General features: G+C 38.8%; 2 protein-coding genes across 2 annotated transcripts; one reads left to right on the top strand and one right to left on the bottom strand.

The window, feature by feature from the left end:
* The first annotated feature begins 13,007 nt into the window (after positions 1 to 13,007).
* Positions 13,008 to 15,969, top strand: LOC142379374 (GTPase IMAP family member 9-like). Its single transcript, XM_075464519.1, has 3 exons — positions 13,008 to 13,118; positions 13,300 to 13,371; positions 14,724 to 15,969. Exons 1-3 carry the CDS (start codon positions 13,109 to 13,111, stop codon positions 15,653 to 15,655), a joined length of 1,014 nt encoding a protein of 337 aa, XP_075320634.1. The 5' UTR covers positions 13,008 to 13,108; the 3' UTR covers positions 15,656 to 15,969.
* Positions 15,970 to 17,341: 1,372 nt separating this feature from the next.
* LOC142379137 (GTPase IMAP family member 8-like) lies at positions 17,342 to 21,826 on the bottom strand. Its single transcript, XM_075464274.1, has 3 exons — positions 21,683 to 21,826; positions 20,762 to 21,577; positions 17,342 to 19,286 (listed from the first exon to the last, which is right to left on the bottom strand). The coding sequence occupies exons 1-3, from the start codon at positions 21,702 to 21,704 to the stop codon at positions 18,499 to 18,501; spliced, it is 1,626 nt and encodes a 541-aa protein (XP_075320389.1). The 5' UTR covers positions 21,705 to 21,826; the 3' UTR covers positions 17,342 to 18,498.
* Positions 21,827 to 21,881: the final 55 nt, after the last annotated feature.

Here is a 21,881-nt window from a genome sequence, read left to right on the forward strand (position 1 = left end):
GTTTCTTTCATTATTTTTTACACTTCCTTTGAATTATCTATCTATCTATCTATCTATCTATCTATCTGGATTTATGTGTGTCCCCATTCAAACAACTTTGAAGGACATACAGTGGTGGGAGGATGCTGAGTCAGGATCTTGATGATTTGATTGTTGTGACCATTGCATAACTTGTTTTGAGAAATCTATTAGGTCTTTTCCCTGCCCACTTAATCTTCTCTCCCTATGTGTTCATAGATGTGTGCGTGCTTGAGTATGCCTGTGTAACACTTGAATGGTGATTGCCAGGAGAAGTCTCTACAGCCTGAATCCCACACACTGTAAACACTCAGACCTTCCTCATCCTACACAACTCTATAAATACTGGTCAGCCTGACGCTCAATGGGCCTTATGAAAGCGGTTATTCAGCTACGCTGTTCTTGATCTTGTAGAGCTTGAAACCTCTAAAGGAAGTGATGGATGAGGTTGTGAGGGATGGGGAATGTTAGGCATGACAAACATAACACACATAACACATAAGGCCGTAACACCAGAAAAGAGGAACTACTGAATGAGACAAGGTCAAGCTGAACCGCTACCATGATATAGTTTGATAGTTAGATGTTAATAACCAAAAAACCTTGCACACATTTATCACAGTGAATGTGGTGGATGTCTTTCTGTCTTGAACTCCTCAGGTTGTTCTCTTCTCATGTTGGAGGGTCAGTGGATGTGTTTCCATGGGCACTGCTTTTGAGTTCACTGGGCAACAGATAATAGACCACTCAAGCTTTGTATTTACAACAGACCTCACATGATACCAACCTTTTAGCTTTTTTTTTTTTTTTTTTTGCCATACTGGGTTTATTTGTCACAAGCAAAACAAAACTGCAGCTTTTCATGTGCAGTGATAAAGGGGTTAATAACATTTCATCCACGTTGTCTAAAACTAGAGAAAAACGTGTGAGCTCTCAAATCTTTTAACTCGATAATCACACCAGGGAACTGCTACGGCATTATCTGGGGTGCTGCTGTGAAGATGTGTGGTCTGGATATGTGAGTCATGATGCCTGAAAGCCACGAAACAATGCATGAAACTAGGATAAAAAGAGGCTCAGAGGTTTGAGGGACTGACTGACTGCTTCTTTAGGCAAAGATAATTACTTCTATTAAAAAAAAAAGGCCATTATCTAGAAAAAATTAGTCAGAGAACTATTACACCACATAAACAACTGAACACTCCTTTCTCATAATGAGCCATTCAAGGGATGATGAGTGAAAGTGCTTCTTCACTGCTGCTGTTCCTAAGTGCAAACAAAAATCCAGTTTTGCTAAACAAAAACACAACTCCTAAAGCTGAAAGCTTCAGTCATCAGCTGTTCAACAGGAAGTTTGTGTTTCCAACTATATCTCCAGGGTGTTTTGGGCTTATATCCCAGCGTGTCTATATTTAAAGTATCCTTACAAGGGAGAAAATATATTTTTCCCCTCATTAATTCTTCCCATTAATTTCTGTGAAAACTTTTAATCTAGTCTATTCGGATAGTAGTTAGGATTGTGATTATTAGATAGTAATTTGTAGATAATGGAATAATTTCATTAGAAAAGTTGACAGGAGCCTTCAGATAGTCAACTTCTCCAAATTGCCAAAACAAAAAAATTTCAGGCTTTTCTGGATTGCTTTGACACATCTTGTAAGACTCATTTATCATTCTCTAAGCTGTAATTGCAACGATAAAACAATAGTCAGTACTCTATGACAAAGGTAGCCCATACATGCTTCAGAGCAAGTTTGTGTGTCAGTATATTCACCAACAACACCAAAATGGAAAATTTTCCCTTCTATTTTTCTTGTTTTTATCTTTTTGGTTGTTGGAGCATATTTGTCTGTCAGTCACCTTTGTGTTGCTCAATGCTGTTGTGTTACACAAAGACCTTTGAGATTTCAATTACAACCTTAGGTAAATGTTTTACTGGGAACAGTCTATACTCTACAGACTCTGTATTTCATGAAATATATCAGCTCATCTTGAATAAAATGGCAGCAGGGCTCGGCCACGTTTACCACTGTGTAGCATCCCCTCTTTAACAGAGAAGGAAGAACTTTTGTTTGAGAAAATGGTCTTAGAAATAAGGTTATTTTAACTGGGTAATTGCAGTTGATTGTGTTCAGTGGCAGTTTGTCCGTCTGCAATCAGAGCGGTTGTACTTTCCTTAATAGAAGCTGTCGTGTGCAGAAAAGTTCCCATTGCTGGAAACTGCAGTTGCCCCTGTGTGGCCCTGACAACTTCGCTGCACGTGCAGGGGACTCTGTCTTTTCTTTGCTGTATCGCTGTGTGCGCGGAGACCCACATTCACACCAGAGCACTTGGACAGATGCTCCTGACTCTGTTTGCACGTGAGGAGGGTCCACATATGTACCTGTTGTTCTCTCTCTTCCCTGACATACACGTGTTTGCCTACACACAAGCCTGAAATGGGTTGCTGTTTTTCTCCTCAGCTTAGTCCTTCACAGGAGATTTGCTATTCCAGCAAGGCAGCTTATCACATACCCCCATATCGACAACATGGATGCACTGTTTTGCATTTCATCTCACATTTCCTATGTATTGTTTCTCACAAAAAAGACAGGGGAATTTGTACAGTTTCACAAAAGAAATATTGACATTCTGTTAACTGTCAGGTGTCAGGGGTTGAGGGTGAAGGTGGGGAAGGTAGGACACGGATGCAGACTTCAAAGAAAACTGAGTTTTATTCACAGGAATCAAAAAACAAAGTACAAACCAAAGGCACGGCTGAACCGGATATCAAAAAACTTAACTGGGGATAAATACTTGGAAACAAAACAAAGGACTTAACATGGCATGGATAAATAAATACTTAGCTTGGTCAGGACAGGTCGTGGCATGGCATGAAGGGCAAGAGACAAACAAAGAACCGACAAACTGAGAGGGAAGACTGAAAACTAAATAGGGAGTGAGTGATTAGGTGCAGCTGGTGAAACTGGACAGGTGAGGGGAATTAACTAATTAACAGGCATGGGAAGTGAGGGGAAAACCAATGGCAAGACTAAAACTCAACCAAGACATGAACCGAAACACAAAAACATAACCTAAAACATAAAACTAAAAACATGAGTCCCATGGCGTGACATTAACTCAGAAGGAAAAATATTGAAACAGTTTTCATTCAGTTTCAGAACATTTAGGTTCTGAATATCTGCTTTATCAGACATTTCTTCCCATGTCACCAATATTCTAAGGTGTTGACATCATAACCATTATTTGGAGAACGCATCTTTAGTAAAAAACGACAATTTATATGGATACTGATGATGAATATATTCAACAGGCCAGCCACATTTCACAAAATAACAACATCTTAGTCATTACGTCTTCTCTGAAGTTTATATGACTTCAACCTTGAAGTGGAAAAGCTTGCATGTTTATGAAGAGCTGCTTGTCAACAGTCTAATCAGTCATTATTTCAGAGCAGCTCGGACACAATGATGCCACAGAGATAAGGCCTATGAGGGCTGGCAGCTTGACACACAATAAGATGACAGAAGTGAAAGCACAAGCACACAGAAAGGCACCTGCCACCAGAGGACACGCACCTCCGCTTTGGCTGTTCAGCAGATGTTTGCTGTGAGCCCAAAGACTTCAGAGGTCCGTTTCACGTAGCAGGTTTAGTGAAAACTCTGAGTAGGTTAACCCTGAAAGAGGGAAACCCTGAGTTTTCCGTTTCACAAAGGGAGGTAACTCAACCCCGAGAAAGAGGGGTAACTCTAGCCTGTTTCACAAAGAGAGGTAACTTAACCTCACGGTCAGTTACCGGAGTAACAGACTCTCTGAACCTAACCTGGTCGGGACCAGGTTTTATTCAAGAAACCTTGAGTTTCTTTCTGTCTCCGCCCTCTTTCAGCCACACACGCCATTTGATTTCCTCATTCATTCAGTCAGCAGAGCGAGTTCTTCTACTTCTATAAGTCCATTAGATACAGTAGGAGGCAACTTTTTTTCACGAACATTTCCTTTTGACAACGATCCCGTGGATGAAGGTGCAGCATTATTGCGCAGAGAAATAAATATTCGTCGGAGATGGTTATCAGACCGCGCATAGATTTTTGCATTTACAGACAATTATCTTTTTGAGCGGCACTATCAGAATGTGTTGGGACAAAAGAAAAAAAAGACATAAAAGACAAATAAATATTTGTATGAATAGGCTTAAAAAAGACATATATAGGCCTATTATATTTTATAAAGGCACTCGTGTCTTGGGGGTGGATTCCCTCAGCCACTGCCCTCCCGTTAGAGGTGGTGGCCACCACCCGTTTTATGGGCATCTGCCTTCTTTCTGTTGGCTCAGTAGAAATCTGTGTTAGTTTAAATAGGCTTAATTATTTAACAGAACATGATATAGATGATGACTCTAAATTGTCCTTCTGAGTGACTGTGAGTGTGTATGGTTGTTTGTCTCGTTTGTCTCTATGTGGCCCTGTGATGGACTGGCGGCCTGTCCAGGGTGTACCCCGCCTCTTGCCCATTGACCGCTGGGATAGGCTCCAGCCCCCCCGCAACCCGACTGACGGATTCAGCGGTGTATAGATAATGGATGGATGGATTATATTGATGAGAAGACATAGTTTATGTGTGTGAAAACAGCATTATGTTGGGAATAAAATAACTGCACAGTCAAATAGCCACTTAATATTTACTTTACAGTGTAAAACATGATCAAAATGAGGAACCTCCATGCCGAGGTCTCACCTGTTTGAACAATGTTTTTATATTTCATCTTAAACTGCTGCCAAGTGCGCTTCTCCCCTGCGGGATTGCACCTAAATGAAATAAATGAATGGGCTACCATTCAAGCAGTTTCCCTGTAATATTATTGTGATTGCAAAGGACTACATTTAAACTTACACTTTTACTGCTGCAGCGGTGTTGCACTTATTTCTAAAAACGTATTGAAACTCGCCGTATGAGCGCATTAAGATTTCCAATTCGAGGTTGGTGAAAAACGTAGCCCCTCCTCTTCCCCGTTGCCAAGGTGACTCGTCGAATCGGGGCTCCATTGATGCTGGCTTTTTAAAGTTGTGGTGCACGCGCTAAACTCAAGGTGAACTTACTCAGAGTTGATTAACCTCACTCAAATCAGCGTTTGTGGAACCGAAAACTCAGGGTTTTCTATCTCAGAGTAGATCAACTCAGAGATCAGGAATAGACTCAGAGTTGGTTGAACCTGCTACGTGAAACGGACCCCAGGTCAACATCAGTATTGGTAGAGTGTTCAGTTTGTTCTCACTTTTATTCTTCAAATTGCTTGATCTACCTGCTAACATATCATATAGTTAAGGAAACAATTCGTATCTAACATAAAGCTGTTTAACAATATACAGTATGACTTAAAAGTGTGAGGAAAACCTTTCAATCTTTTAGTATTTTATCATTAATTTTCTGACTATAATATTTAGTTGTAGGGCACATTGTTTAGCTTACCAATGGATTGCACTCCTATACAGTTCTTTTATATAGTTTCAGGCAGATGTTCCAACATTATGGGCTAAAATCCTCTTCCCAAAATGCAGCACACGATACACACATTATGCAACCTATTTATGTTTTGTTTTTTATAAACAAGTAGAGATAAAATATTCTTGATAAAAACAAGAAAACATCAGCTACCGTGCTTTCTAATGGCCACTAGGGGGCAGACTGTGCACAAAGAGTTGCATTCAATAGCATTCTAAAGACAAAGAAGGCTTGATAATCTTATTATTTACTGACCCAAAGTGACAGTGGAACAAAGTAAATTGACAGGCATTTCTCAGATCAGATACACGGTTTTGCACGTTTATATACTTTTATATACTCAGTGTTTGATTATGTGATCACAAACAAAACTGTACTCAAAAAACAAGACGACATACAAAAAAGAAAAAAGACATTTCAGAAAACAACAACCCTTCTGTTCTCTAAAATGTCTTAAAGCTTTAAAGGTTATAATATTTGCAGCACTTTAAACAAATCCCAAGAGCTGTCCAGGGTCGAAACGTAGAGAGAGTACAAGTATGAACAAAAATACTTATTTTACTAATTTCACTGACCACTAGTTTATACAATAACTTCATGCTACATTTTCATTATATGTTTCCCAGTTATGTAACAGAGTGTGTTGGAGAAAACTCCTCCTCATATCACATATTACATAAATTACTGGCAGAGAATTATAGTATTGAGGCAGGTGTACACTATATTCTAGGCACCATCTTCATGTATGATAGTACCATCTGCTTAGAATTCCTGATATACCTGTTTGATCCAATTCAGGGTCACAGGTGGCTGGAGCCTATCCCTGCTGCCATCGGACGAGAGATGGAGTACACCCAGGTCGTGTCACTGGTCCATCGCAAGGCTGACACAGAGACAGACAACCATGTGCGCTCAAACACACTCCTAGGTTAATTCAAAATCACAAATTAACCTAAGATGCATGTTTTTGGACTGTGGGAGGGAGCTCGAATACTTAGAGACAACTCAGGTATGCACCTGGAAAACATCATTCCTAATATTGTATTTCTAATCTAGGAGAGATATGTTAAGAGATAAGAAACAAAGGCCCAATATCTTACTTTGAGTTAGAAGGAGATAAAATGAAAAGATGGTCAACTGTCTTTTTAGAAGGTTAAACTAAATTTTTATTTTAGCAAGGAAAAACTTTCAAAAATCTCCTTAGAAATATATATTTTTCTCTGCATCTCCTGTCCTTATCTTACAATGCAAGGAACTGAAGGAGATGCCTGAAGTCCACATAATTCATGACACGTTTAGAAAACACAATTAGTTACAGGATGCTTGTATGACCTATAAATAAAATCCAGACATTATTGGTCACATGATGCATTTGTCCGTCACTATGATGTAAGTGCAGATGATGTCATATAGCATCTGTAAGCTGTCTTGTTGGAACAATGCAAGGTAAAAATAAAACAAATTTCCTGTTTTTCTCAAGACCTCTATAGATTTCTGAGAAAGTAAGTGAAAAGAGATGCTGAAAAGCAAACCAAAGGTGTTAACTCAGAACGAAAAGAAAACCGTTTCACATATCTAGAGATAAATGGAAAGGTATAAAAGTACAACTTTATAAGAAACAAAATAAAACTAAGTTTATTTCTCCAACAGTCAACAGCTGTCGCCTCTTCTCCTGGTGGAGCCTGCAGACTCAGCCTGTGCAAACATGCACTTTAACATTTGCCCTCCCCCAACAGTTGGAGTATTTCTTCATTGTTGGGTTTGGAGTTTTGACAGATTTTCTGTTAATCTTTAATTTGTTTGATTTTTTTTGACAGAATACTGTGATTTTACAAGGAACGGCTTGGATACGGGGTTGTATCCACTTGATACTTGTCATATCATGCGGGCTAATGGCTCATTGCCAAAATTAAAGCAAAGGTATATGATTATTAAAGCTAACAATTTTTACTGTTCGAGCAGAAAAATCTTCCATACACATCAATAACATGACAGAATTAAAATGATTTATTAATTGATTGGACACAATTAAAATTATACTGCAATTTGTCCACTTAACCTTTTCTTTTATCATTTATTTGTGGCTCATATAACTTGAAAGACAAAAGAGTTTTACAAAAAGAAAACAGAATAAATGGTGTCATTTGATTTCTAATTCAGCTTTCAGCAGCAGTTAAACCAGTTAAACCATAACAAAAAATAAGGGGCATTCACACACTTAAGAATCTATTTAATAAATTAAAGATTTGTAAAAATTCTCAAAACCTAAATAATACTTGAGACATGAAAGATTTGATGGCATTGTGCTGTTTGGGAAACCAGCCTCCTACTACACACAACCCCAGTGGTTGTTTGTTCATACAGACAAAAGCGACCCATAATTACATCTGACATCCAGTGGTCTTGAGAGCAATTGCTTAGTGTCAAAATGGCGTTTATTTTTTCAGGGTTCAAATTGCTTTATTGTCACTCTATGCTAGAATGAAATTACTTTTTTTTTTTTCTTAGGATCAGCAGCACAGATGTAATAGTAGCAGTTAAAAGAGACAATGAATAAAACAAATAAATAAATAATGACAAAAAGAATGGGCAATGATCTTTATGCATTAAAAACAGAGCATCATGTAAAGTGCTAAGTGTTAAAGTGAGCAGCGTACAGGGCAAAACCGCATTGGGTCTCATCATTGCTTTGAACTAACCAGTCTCTGGATAGAAGCTGTGATTGAGTCTCTTTGTTCTGGCCTTAAAGGATAAGACCGGTTTTTTGACATTGGGCCCTTGATTTCACATTATAGCATGATGTTCTACTCACCCCTGCTTGTTGTTGAACATTTGGAGCTGTTCCGAAGATATTCGCGAGGCGTCTGGCTGCTCTCTTGAGATATTCGGCCATGAAACGGTTTCCTATGGGCAAGCTCATACAGGCACAAACTATGCTGTTTATAATTTATTAATTACTCTACACTAGAACTGATAACGTGGAGGTGCGTCGCTTACTTAAAAAAATCCGGGTTATTGTAATTTTGATTTTTTTGTCGTAAAGTGGGTGTTACTGACGTCATCGTCGTGCTACTGCCACAGGCAGCCCACAGACCTGCTGCCTATTTATTCATTCGGCTAAAATTCAAAATTAGTAACCCGGATTTTTTTAAGTAAGCGACGCACCTCCACGTTATCAGTGCTGGTGTAGAGTAATTAATAAATTATAAACAGCATAGTTTGTGCCTGTATGAACTTGCCCATAGGAAACCGTTTCATGGCCGAATATCTCAAGAGAGCAGCCAGACGCCTCGCGAATATCTTCGGAACAGCTCCAAATGACAAACAACAAGCAGGGGTGAGTAGAACATCATGTTATAATGTGAAATCAAGGGCCCAATGTCAAAAAACCGGTCTTATCCTTTAATGCTACGCAGTTGCCTGCCTGAAGAAAGGGGCTGAAACAGGTTGCGTGCTGGATGGGTGGGATCATCCAAAATGCAGGCCGCACTGCTCCTGCACCTGGCAATGTAAATGTCCTCCATGGAGGGGAGGCTGCATGCTAATGATTTTTTGAGCAGTTTTCACCACTCTTTGAAGAGCCTTCCTGTCAGCAGCTGAATAGTTCCCATATCAGGTGGTGATGGAGAAGGTGTTTAAGCTTCCTCAGGAAGAAGAGGCGTTGATGGGCCTTCTTCCTGACACAGGTGGTGTTGGTGGTCCACGTCAAATCCTTGAAGCTATGGATCTTTCCACAGCTGCCCCATCAATCAACAGGGGGGTAGTGATGTGACTCCTCCTCCTGAAGGAGGGGGGTGAACCAGGGTTTAGGGTGACGTGAGAGGACGAATTTCCATGGATCCTGACAGTCGTTTGCCGTTATGTCAGGAAATCCAGGACCCAGTTACAGGGGAAAGGTTTTATTCCAAGCAGCAGAAGTTTGTAAGTGAGTCTCTGCAGGATAAGCAGAGTCCACACTCTCCAGGTGGGTGAGAGCAGTGTGGATGACGGATGAGACTGATCCGACAGCGATTCTTCTTGTAGTCGACCGGACAGGACAGTGGAGTTGTAAAAGGAATGTATTTCAGTCCTGTTTCCTGTATCCAAGTAATGTTATTGACTAAACCCAGAGACTTAAGTGTTTTAGTAAATGCTGTCATGATTGACTGATTATAACAAAGGACTGAAAAAAACAAGGAAAAAAAAATAGGTGTCATATGAGGGTGTTGAAAAGGTGTTCCACAACTAATGGTTAATAATATTTAAAAAATGACCTATTTTGTTGTTTTTAATAGAATATGGAATATTTTATTTAGAGTTATTTTTAACCAACAGATTTGTGGATTTAGGCATCTTATCATGTTTTGTCACCCTTTAAAATATTGCTGCATAAGAAAGTCGGCTTTGTTCATGGGTAGAAGTTGTATTTGTAAAAACTGTTACGCCCCTCTGCATCCTCAGTGGCCTTGCAGTGAAAGTCGGAGGGGCAGATCAAATAGTATTTGTTGCGAAGGAAGATTTTTAACTGAGTGAAATGACACAGAGGAGGTAATTTATCTAAGTAGCAGGCATGACAAGAGCTGTTTAAATTATGTAAATAGTAAGGAAAGGAGCTTCAGTGTTTTTTTTATTATCTCCTTTAGCAAAGGAAACACTAAGATTTTAAATAACAGAATTCTCTGTGTTCGCAACTTGCGTCGTTTGATGCAATCAAATCGCAAACACAAGTGTAAGCAAGCATCGACGAGTGCATCACACAGTCAGTTCCTGGACCCCATGCTTTCCTGCTGGTGATCGGTCTATCAGTGAGGAGAAGGACACTGTGAAGTGTATCCAGGATCATTTTGGCTCTGAGTCACTCATGCTGACGCACAGCGAGGGAAATCTTTAGAGCAGAGAGTGAACATCTACAGAGACTGATCAACCAGTGTGGAGGAAGATAACATTTGTTTGACAATGGCCAGATGTTAAACAGCGTCCAGGTCAGAAAACTTCTAGGTAAGAAAGATAAAATGGTGGCATTAAATGGAGGAAGCTCAGAGCATTCTTGAGGAAGCAGAAAGGGAAAGGAGGAAGGAGGAAGAGCGGAGGAGAAATGAGGAGAGAGATGAGGAGGAGAGGGAGAGGAGGAACCAGAGGGAAACGCTGGTGTGAACAATGATGGGAAGGTATTACACTGTAATTGCTCTCTTTGTTCAACTATTACACATTTTCACTGAAAACTGTGACAGCATGACATATGTTTACTGATGAGTGGGATCTATGATAAAAAGGAAAAAGTGGAAAGGATAAACTGATTGGCTCCCCAATGGCACCAATAACAACAGGTGATGAACACGAAGGCGAGGTAAAAAAACTTTGTGATAAAAGAAAATATGTGATTTAACTGAGGTGATAAAAAGGCAGAATCCTTCGCTCATAAGACTGAGATCCTTCTGTTAAAGAGCCCATCTCATGCTGTTTGGCTTTACTCTTACTGCAGTGTGTTATTTTGTTTTTTAAATTTTGTACAAGTGAACAAAGTGAACAGCAAAAGTGTGTTACCATATCCTAAAATGCTCTGCCTGTAGTCCAGCTCCCTTTTTTATTACTCATCTACAGTGCATCACAATGAAAATAATTTCCCTGCCTGGAGGCAACTCTGGCATGCCTAAAACAGGGAATGAGCAGATGCCTCACAACTTACATTTTTGACCAGCCACTGTCTAATCAGTGGCCTGTGATAATGTACGGTATATATAAAAAAAGTTTTTTGGGTTATTTTCAATACACAGACTGTAATGCTCTTCTAATTGGCTCCCCAAAACTAAATTGTGAATATGTAAATGACCACACTGACATTTTGGATTTTTAGTCAAATATAGTGATTGGGCACGATGTTATTTAACGGGTGAATTCCACTTTAATGTTTTTTCATAAAAATCTATTTTAAATCTTAATTTGTTAAAGGATCATTTTGGTTTATTTCCACTTGATATACTGACACTGTCCTCCTGTCCAAATTGCGATTATGTGGCCTAAAATTACATTCGAAGAATAAGTTGAATAAGTGATTGTGGGAGCTACTGCATGTAAAGGATAAAAATGGTGTCCATGATGGTACGATTGCATTGTAAAAATAATGTTTTATGGCCCTATCCATAAGTGTGTTCTCGCCCTAAACAAGTGATATTTTCAGATTGTGACCACATTCCTTTATAATATGTTGTGTTTACATGTAACCGAGGCAACTAGTAAAAAATAGTGTCTATGAGAATGATGGCCATGTTGTATAAAGAAGTATTTTCACCTAACCATGATCAATTTATAACCCTAAATAAGTAATATTGCTGCCTAAATCCACCCAGGAAGTGACACAAGTGTTTTCGTAAATTGTTGTTGTATTATTGAAGGATCATATGTTGATCTTAATCTCACGTCACACTTAAAAAGCCCATGGCTGAAAGTTCAGCTCTTAGCTACTACGTCAAAGTCCCTCTTTCTTCCCTTCTTCCTTACAGTGCTTGGTGGCCTCTTAAACAAAATACTTGAAAATGACGTCAGCTCTGATGTGGAAATACTCATGAGTCGTGCTTCCCTTCCTCTCACTTCTACTGTGGTACTTTTCAGGACACTGTTGTGAGTGGGATAAACAACCGACTTTCATGTCTGCTTCAGTTGGAGGGCTTGTGAGAAATATTTCCTATTGATTTAACAAACTTAGTCACCAGACTGTTACCATTGTACATCATTGGGCAAGTCAATGAGTGTGCCCCTGGTGTGCTTCCAAATGTGTGTGATCAAGAAAAAAAGTGCTGCATGTAGTGAATAAGAAACACTGGTGAATGCAAAACACGTTACAAAGCAATTTGTGGAACCCAGTGAAGGTTGTTGCTTACGTACAAACCTTTTAACATTTTTAGCCACTTGCTTCCCTTAAACAAGATGACTGTCCTTGTTGTAAATAAATGGAAATTAAACTTTAATTAAAGAATGTTATTACATGCGATATAAAAGCAAGCACTGTTTGAATAATATGTGACTGTGTATTTAATAAAGCCCTTTTTGATTGATTTTGTAATCTTAACTGATGCAGTGGTGGTGTTTGGATTTCCAAGTTGAAATGACTGAAATAAGGATTTATGTGATGTTCTTTAAACAATTTGTACCATAAGGTTCACTTGCTACCTGATCATGACTTGAACAAAGCCTCCAAACATATGTTTGCTAAATAAAAGATTTAATTTAGATTTCAGAGCTTTCCTTTCCTTAGATTTCCTTCTTTTTTTTTTTTTTTGTTAAGTGAAAATGAAAAATTAATACTTTTTCATCCCTGTTGTCAAGATTTGGACTCGGTTTCTTGTATCAGTCTTGCTGTATATTGTGTGAAAACTAAAAACCTTTTAGTTTTAAGTTGTTAAGTGTTAAGCTGAGTCTGGGTATTCACAGACTGACGTGTAACCTCAAAGACAATGCAAGGAAATGGGAAGCCCCCAGTGCTCAGCCTAAACTTCCAGATGTTTCTCAGAACACCAATGTGAAAGTTGAGCCAACGGTGATTGTATTAATTCACAACTCAGGTCTGGAAGAACTAAATTTGGTCTGAGACGGAAAAAAAAGTGGATTCTAAATAATGGCTGAAGGTAAGAGGATCTCTCTGACTAAACACCAAACAGTATTCATCCTTATACTGTAGCACTGTGATGTGACATATGGAGTAGAGCACAAAAGAGAAATGAAAACTAAATGCAAATGTTGATAATGATGATGGTAACTAATATTTTCTGTCTTTTCTTTCTCGCTGGTCTAATTTTGACATCATAGAAATACAACTTAGAGAAAAGAAGCCAAAAACTCTGCCTCGGTCTGATGGGTGTGGTCTGAATAACTTTGACGGTATGCTTTTTGATTCTTTCAATTCTCATGAAACCATCGTAATTTAACATATTTTCTCTAGATATGGTTACCATATTCCAATAAGGATTTCTAATTTAAACTATTTGCTATTGTTGTAAACATAAACCATAGCAAGGCTAATAGATAAGTTACATTTTTTTAGTTGCCATGTTGTGAAAAACTTCGTGTTTGTTCTTTCATCCATTTTTGATGCAACTACAGAGAAAAAAGAGTCTAGTTTTATTTGTTACAAACATGTTTTATAGAGTTGGGCTTTGGGTTGTCCCCTTTCTCTCAGCCTGATGGATAAAAGCTCCTCCTGAACAATGGAAGCTGCTCTAAATGCTGTTGTTTCTCATTTAGGCACACTTGTATTAGAAAAGATCAAATAGTTAAATTTAAAAGAAGATAAGATTTAAATAGATTGCTCTTATAGTAGTTATATATTGAAAATTGTGCAATTATTTGAGTGTACGATGGTAGGTATTGATTTGAATGAAAAATGCTGAATGAAAGTTTTCCAGGTAAACAAATGATGGCAAAAAATTTTTAAATAATAAAAAAAAAAAATTTTTACAAAATGCTGTAATTTATCTGTTTGAGGTCTTTCAAAGAGTATCTCCAAGTAGCTCCAAGATTTCTTCACTTTTAACCACGAATTTAACCTGTTTTTCACTCCCAGCACAATGATTCAGATGCTTATTTGGGACCTTTTGTGCCACCTTTTAACACACAGGGTACCCCTTTGACTGTGCAGGATAAAATGACAAATGCATTTGAGGGGTACTCTTGTGTGTATTACCTGCATTGTAATGGTATAATAACATGAAGGGATGGTATGACACTGTATACTGCAGGCTGTGTATTCAGGTCAAATCAATCAGTCTTTCCTTTTTTTCTAGTGGTCATTGCAGTCAGTTTCAAGGCCTCCTTGTGAGATATTATGGTCATTAAACATGTGTTATATAGAGAAAAAAGTTAGCTGTGTGCACTCTTGTAGTGTGAAACCCTCACTGAAAATTAGCGTGTGCATCTGGCAGTTCCAACCGCATCAATGCCGATCTGGGTTGATAAATACCCGCAATTTCCATCGTCATTTGAAGGAGTTAAATGCAAATTAGAGGCACTCAACAACCATATGTTTGTTGACGAAGGCGAGGTTTTGAGCAGTGTGAAAAGGGCGATACACACGTAGCTTCTTTATGCTGCTATTGAGCAAAAAAACTGCATGATGCCTCAACAGGGATTAGTTACGAGATAAAGCAAAGCACACTAAAAGAAAATACAAATATTTTTTTCCTTATATAACCCAAATATTTCCCATAAATAAAACAATTTGCTGTCTACCATAGCTCTGGACTTGCCTGGAGGGCTGAGGATCGTCCTGGTGGGCAAGACTGGTTCAGGAAAGAGTGCAACAGGAAACACCATCCTCGGAAGAGCTGCCTTCAAAGAGGACCCAAGCCCGGTGTCTGTGACCAAACACTGTGAAACACAGAGCGGGGAAGTGGATGGGACTCCAGTCCAAGTAATTGACACTCCAGGACTGTTTGATACAGGCATCATGGAGGAAGAATTAAAAATCAGAATAGAGGAGTGTGTCAAGATGTCAATACCCGGCCCACATGCATTCCTTCTGGTGATCAGGCTTGGTGTCAGGTTCACAGAGGAAGAGAGGAATGCTGTGAAGTGGATCCAGGACAACTTTGGAGATGATGCCTCCATGTACACTATCATGCTGTTTACTTGTAAGGATCAAGCTAAAGCTGACAATGCTCTGAAGGAGTGCAAAGAGCTGCGGAGACTATCGATTACATTTGGACGCAGATACCATGCCTTCAACAACAACGACGCAGAGGACCGCGTGCAGGTCACAGAGCTGGTCAACATGATCAAAGACATGGTGCAGGATAACGGAGGGAAACACTACACAAATGAGATGTATGAGAAAGCCCAGAGGAAGCTGAAAGAGGAAGAGGACAGAAGGAAACAGGAAGAGGATGAGAAGAAAGAGGAGGAGAGGAAAATCTGGGATGCAGAGAGGGAAAAGCAGCAGAAGGAGAGGGAAAAGGTGAAAAAAGCTCGGATAAAGAATATACGAGTGGCCTCAGCTGCTGCTCTTGTTCTGGTGTTAGCAGGGGTGGTTATAGCTGTGGGAGCTGATCTACCCGTAGCTCTGGCTTTAGGAGGCCCTGCACTTGTCCTGGGAGTGCTGTGCGGATTTGCTGCCATTTTTATATGGAAGGGCATAAAATGCAAACCTAAAGCAAACAGTCCAGTTTAATCAGTCTGCAGTATTTGACACTAAATATACAAATAAATGCAGATATAGACTAATAGGAAATAAAAATGCCATTGACAATACTATACTGTTTAGAACTATATAGATATTTATATGTATTGGTCTTTTGCATTGTGGTTCTAAAGATTAAGAGTTTTGAATCAGAGTTGCAACATCAGAAATATGTGAATTTAAAGGTGATGGTAATCAGATGGTATGAAAAACAAACCTTGTCTTATTTTACTTTGGTTTTGTTTTCACCCATTTCTTGTTTGAATGTAAGTTATAGTTGAATAAAAAAAATTTCTGGCACACAAGAAAAAGCACAATTTTTATAAATATTTTTTTCTTATAGCTTCAACTTAACTTTATAATTGCTCAAATGTAATTTCTCTGCAGATAAATTGTGGCATGTTTATTAAACTATGACAGGCTGTTTTCCCATGCTTTATTATTAGTGACATGACAAGCTCAAAGGAAATGGGAAACAATGGTGAATGTACACTGACTGATTTCATACACGGGGGCAGCTTGAGCTACCAACATTGTCAGCACCGGCAGTCTGAGACAATAAGACCAAGAAACGCTTTAAACCAGTTGTTTCGGTGTTTAGGAGTAATACAGAGCAAGACATCCTGAATCTGAATCATTGTTCATGTACTTATATATGTACACCAGACCTTCAGTTGCAGCTTTCAGTATGAGAGTTCATACACCACATTACTGCTATATCCAGTCATGTTAAATGGTTGTACAATGAGATGTGGGTATAACTCTTAAATTGCAGTAATAACATCTTTCAAAACTTTGTTTGTTTCCACCTGTAAGGGCTGCAGTGGATGCAGTTAAAACTCCGGCTAGCCATAGAATCTATGCCTACTATCAGATGCTCCTCGAGGCCTAAGCTTTAGTTTTATTGTAATTGTATATTACAGAGTATGAAAAGTGTCATAAACCTTTACAATACAAGACTGAGGAGGGAAGTAGTGGGAACATAATGAATCTGTAGTCATTGGGTACATAGACATTAATGTTGTGTAATGTATAAGTTAGTTATTCTTATATTTCCAATACTATTTGAGGATCAATACAAGACATCTCGACATAGTTATATATATTGATGGTTTAAAGTGTATCTTGTATTTCAGATCTGAAAGTTACTGATAAGTCCTGATAATGATGGACAATGATTAGATTTCTGAGTTTTGTGAGTCATAGTAATCACACCCAGGGACTCACATAAACTACGTAATTAAAAATATAGATAAATAAATGATATGCTACATGTTCAATGCCAACACAATCGCATACTCGCCTTCAGTTTATGTCAGTCCCGTCATGTTGGTTTTGGATATCATTACCCCTATTCAAATTTCTGTCTTTATGTTCCAGAAATGTCAACGTTAGTGTGAAAACAAGCTGTGTGCACGGCTAATTTCCATGAGCCATTTCGAGAATGGCATAACAGAGTAATATGTGGAAACCTGGAGATTTTTCATGTAAAACGGGCCTAATTAAATGCTCATCTAAGGGCATCTAAAGCTCATCTTCAAATCTATTTCAGGGTTGTTATAAGACATCACAATATAATTATAAGATGTATCTCATATTTCATACCGGAAGGATGGCAGACAAGAAGAAAACTGACGAGTAATAATCATAATGACTGACAATAACACATACTTGTGATTTGATTCTTGGAATTTTGCCACCCAGGTGTCGCTTTATTGTTAAAATTGTTAAGAGAGGAATACATAAAACCCAAATCAAAATGCTAAAAATACCAACAGCTGATAAAAATGACTTGTAAGCTTATTAGGGAGAGGTATTTTGTAAGAATACAGTTATGTAGTAGAGATGCCATCAAAAAACAATCACATCGAGTATCATATTCTGTGCTACTCTGCAAGATCAGCATCATTTGACTTTACTCTTGTAAAAGAAAGAACTAGCAGCAGTAGGCATTACTGATGACTGAAAGCCTGAATATTCTTGTTATGAAATTCTATGGTAAAAACTAAAAAAAATGGCTTTATTATCAGCACATTGATTTGATTTTCTTACCAAAGATAGTCTGGAAACTAGAACAGTCTTTCCATAATGCAATTTTCTGCTAAGGCTGTATAGACAATAATCCAGAACCATTCCAAAATTCAACTGCTCCACTTAAAATTTACCTTTGAAGATTTCCTTTAGTCTTTGTTACAATCACCAACTATGAAAGGCAAACAAACACCATATAAAGCATATCTCTGCCAGGGTTATGCCTCACTGCTGTCAGTAAATTTCACACCTGCCTGAGGAGAGCTGCCATGGTTACAGTTTCTCAAATGTTGTGGCAATACTGTCCCACAGGATCTTTTTCTGGTTACAACCACAGTTTTTTTTTGCAGTCGTCAGGTGAGTCTCAGGAGTCCTGACTGGGATTAGAAAAAACATCATGCCAGCAGTTTTAGAGATTGTTGCTTTCATAACTGAGGTTTTTCCACTGATAAACATTTAGCATTGCATCAAATAATCATTTTCATAAATTCCTTATATATATTTATGAATATATATGATATGTATATATATGAAATGTAGTACAACTGAAGAATCTTTGTTTTCTACCAGAACACTTTCACACAGGTATATTTTATAACTGGAAATAAAACTTGAAAATCTCCTTAGTCTTTTCAAGCAAAATCATCTTCAGAATCAGAATATCCAGCATCTAATTTAAAAGAATAAAAAAAAGTCAGTTCAGTTGGTTATCGATAAAAGCAGACAACATGTGACAAATATGTCATATTGCACACGCAAAGGAGATACAGGGTGACTTAATAGGTTTCATTGCTCAACATGACTTAGCTGTTGCTTGTTTGAAGTCTGTTCCACCACCCGACAACAGCAGCAAACAGTGCACCTCCGAGCATCAACATTAGGCGTCTGGTGAATATCCCAGTACTTAATGAAGGGGCAGCTGCTGCTCCCCTCAAATAAGGACTTGCAGAGCTCAGATTGTCTCCAGACATTCTTCCCCATAATTTCCTCTGGGCCTCTTCATAGATGCTGCTTGTGTAGTGGCCCCCATTCATTTGCACGGTCATGTCGATTTGTTCAAACAGATCAGCAACCTGAGTGCGGTTTTTCATGCAAGTATTGTCAAAGACAACATACCCAGCTTTACATTCATCAGTGAGCTTCTTCAGATCAGCATTTTTATCCAGATATTCTTCAATGGTAGATTCCATGAGCTCATCACCCCTGGTGAAAAGCACTAGTGTATACTTAGCAGCTTCCTCCCCAAAGTTTTCTGTGATCCACTTGACAGCTTTCTTCTCTTCCTCTGTGAAGCGTATACCCAGTCTAACTACCAGCAGGAATATATGTGGTCCTGGGACAGACAGGATGATACACTTCTCTATTTCACATTTCAGCTTCTCCTCTTCAATCGACGTGTCAAAGATCCCAGGGGTGTCGATGACACTCACAGCCCGATCATCAAAGTGGACAGTTTTTATGGAGCAAGTTTTTGTAACAGAGTTTGGAGACATCTCTGCAGCAAAAGCTGGCTTTCCCAAGATGGTATTCCCCGTTGCACTCTTTCCTGATCCAGTCTTTCCCACCAGGACAATCCTCAGGTCCTTTACAACTGAAGAGTGAGAGAATATAGACTATTTAATTTGAACTCTTCAACGAGGCAGCCTGACACAAGCAGCTAATCTCAATGCAATGGCATACTCACCTTCAGTTGAGTCTAATGCCATCTTGTTGGTTTAAAGTATTTCTTGTCCAGTGAGTCCTGTTCGTTGTGCCTCTATTTGAATGTATGCCTGTATTTACCAGGAATTCTAATGTTTATGTAAAAACAAGCTTTCTTCACAGTTATTTTCCATGAGTCTTCATGAAAATATTTTGGAATCACAAAAATATGAGTGCAGTCAACCTGAGAATCTCTCCTGTAAGACCGGCCCAGTAATTTTTTCTTCTAAATTTAATGCAGTTTGAATTCAATTAAATTCAATGATACTTTACTGATCCCTAAAGGGAAATCATATTGCTGCTGAATGAAATACTATTCAAGGTGTGCTACTGTTATGAATTGAAAATAAAACAGAATGAAAATCAGCTGACAAACATTTAGAAAGTTGAAGTGTAGCAGAGAGAGGTGTGGTGGAAATCTTCACAGAGATTAGATTAGTTTTTTTGTTTTGTTTTGTTCTGCTCTGTTGCAGCTTGGCAAATACTTAGCTGATGATGTCACACACAACATTAGAAGGTTGGACAGAAGAACTCTCTCAGCACACAACAACATGGACAGAAACTCAGAGCCAAGTCAACAGATCAACAACTGGGGTGCAGAGACATTCCTTTTCAGTGACATGACCAGCATTCACCATCTGTTGTCAGCATGCACTGAAATCTCTCCTGCTTTACTGTTACATCTCTGTCTGCCCATATAGTCTTAAAGCTGAGCAGAGAGATGTTAGAGTTGTTCCTGCAGCCATGTCTTAGTGCAAAAGATGACATTAACATCCTGATATTCCTAATCCATCCTCATCAGGGGTCCAAGTTCATCCGTTCTATCCTCCAGTGATCTCTCACTTCCCACCATGATCAAGGGAAAGACTGGTTTAAACTTCTTACTCTTTTTTCTCAGTTTTGTTCCTGCTCTGTATCATTAACATATCCAACATCCAAACAACTTTCCAGTTGCCATGGTTATGCTAAGGAATCTTTTTATGCTGAAGATAAAGGTTTTGCATGCATAAAATAACACTTTTCATAAATGTGCTTTTTAAAAAGATCTTTATTCACAAATGTAAAACTGAAGAATTTTTGTTCTCTACCAGATTATTCAAATAACTTGAATATAGAGAATCAACATTCAATAACATGAACACTTTCACACTTTTATTTCTACTTTTACTTCTAGAAATAAAGACTACCTCAGTGTTTTACACACAAAATCATCTACAATCAGATTATGCAGCATGCGTATGCGCAAAAGACTCATAATAGGTTCAGTTGGTTATCATTAAAAGCAGGCAAGATGTGGTGAATATGTCATATTGTATGCAAAGGAAAATCATGGCTGACTTCACGTGTCACTCCTCAAAATTACTTAGCTATTATTTGTTTTAGGTCTGTTCCACCATCCGATAGCTGAAGCAATCAATGCACTTCCAAGCATCAACATAGGGCGTCTGGTTACTACTTCCTTAGCTGCAGAACTTAAGACTGGTGCAGCTGCAGCTGCTGCTCCAATCACATAAGGACTTGCAGAGCTCAGATTGTCTCCGACCTTGCGCCACCATAATTTCCTCTGGGCCTCTTCGTAGATGCTGCTTGTGTAGTGGCCCCCATTCATTTGCACGGTCATGTCGATTTGTTCAAACAGATCAGCAACCTGAGTGCGGTTTTTCATGCAAGTATTGTCAAAGACAACATACCCAGCTTTACATTCATCAGTGAGCTTCTTCAGATCAGCATTTTTATCCAGATATTCTTCAATGGTAGATTCCATGAGCTCATCACCCCTGGTGAAAAGCACTAGTGTATACTCAGCAGCTTCCTCCCCAAAGTTTTCTGTGATCCACTTGACAGCTTTCTTCTCTTCCTCTGTGAAGCGTATACCCAGTCTAACTACCAGCAGGAATATATGTGGTCCTGGGACAGACAGGATGATACACTTCTTTATTTCACATTTCAGCTTCTCCTCTTCAATCGACGTGTCAAAGATCCCAGGGGTGTCGATGACACTCACAGCCCGATCATCAAAGTGGACAGTTTTTTTGGAGCAAGTTTTTGTAACAGAGTTTGGAGACATCTCTGCAGCAAAAGCTAGCTTTCCCAAGATGGTATTCCCCGTTGCACTCTTTCCTGATCCAGTCTTTCCCACCAGGACAATCCTCAGGTCCTTTACAACAGGAAATAAGGAGTCTGTAGAAAAAGCAATAATTTCATGAATAATATGAGGTGTTGGGTTTTGAGTCAACTCATCTAAAAAGCATGCGTATCCCCTGCTCGAAAGTAGAAAATACTTGCCTTCATCTGAGATTATTCCCATCTTTTTGCAGAGAGAAAGAACTGCTGTTAAACCACAAAAATCTGACTTTGTATGGCTCCAACTTCTTTGCCTCTGATCTCAAAATGTCTGTTTTTCTGTGTGCGGCTATAGTTGCCCCTCCCTCTTCCCCAGTCTCTCACTCAACCACTGTTCCAGTGAAATGAAACTCACCACTGT

Source organism: Odontesthes bonariensis, chromosome 4 (assembly GCF_027942865.1).
Source record: "Odontesthes bonariensis isolate fOdoBon6 chromosome 4, fOdoBon6.hap1, whole genome shotgun sequence".
Taxonomy (NCBI): domain Eukaryota; kingdom Metazoa; phylum Chordata; class Actinopteri; order Atheriniformes; family Atherinopsidae; genus Odontesthes; species Odontesthes bonariensis.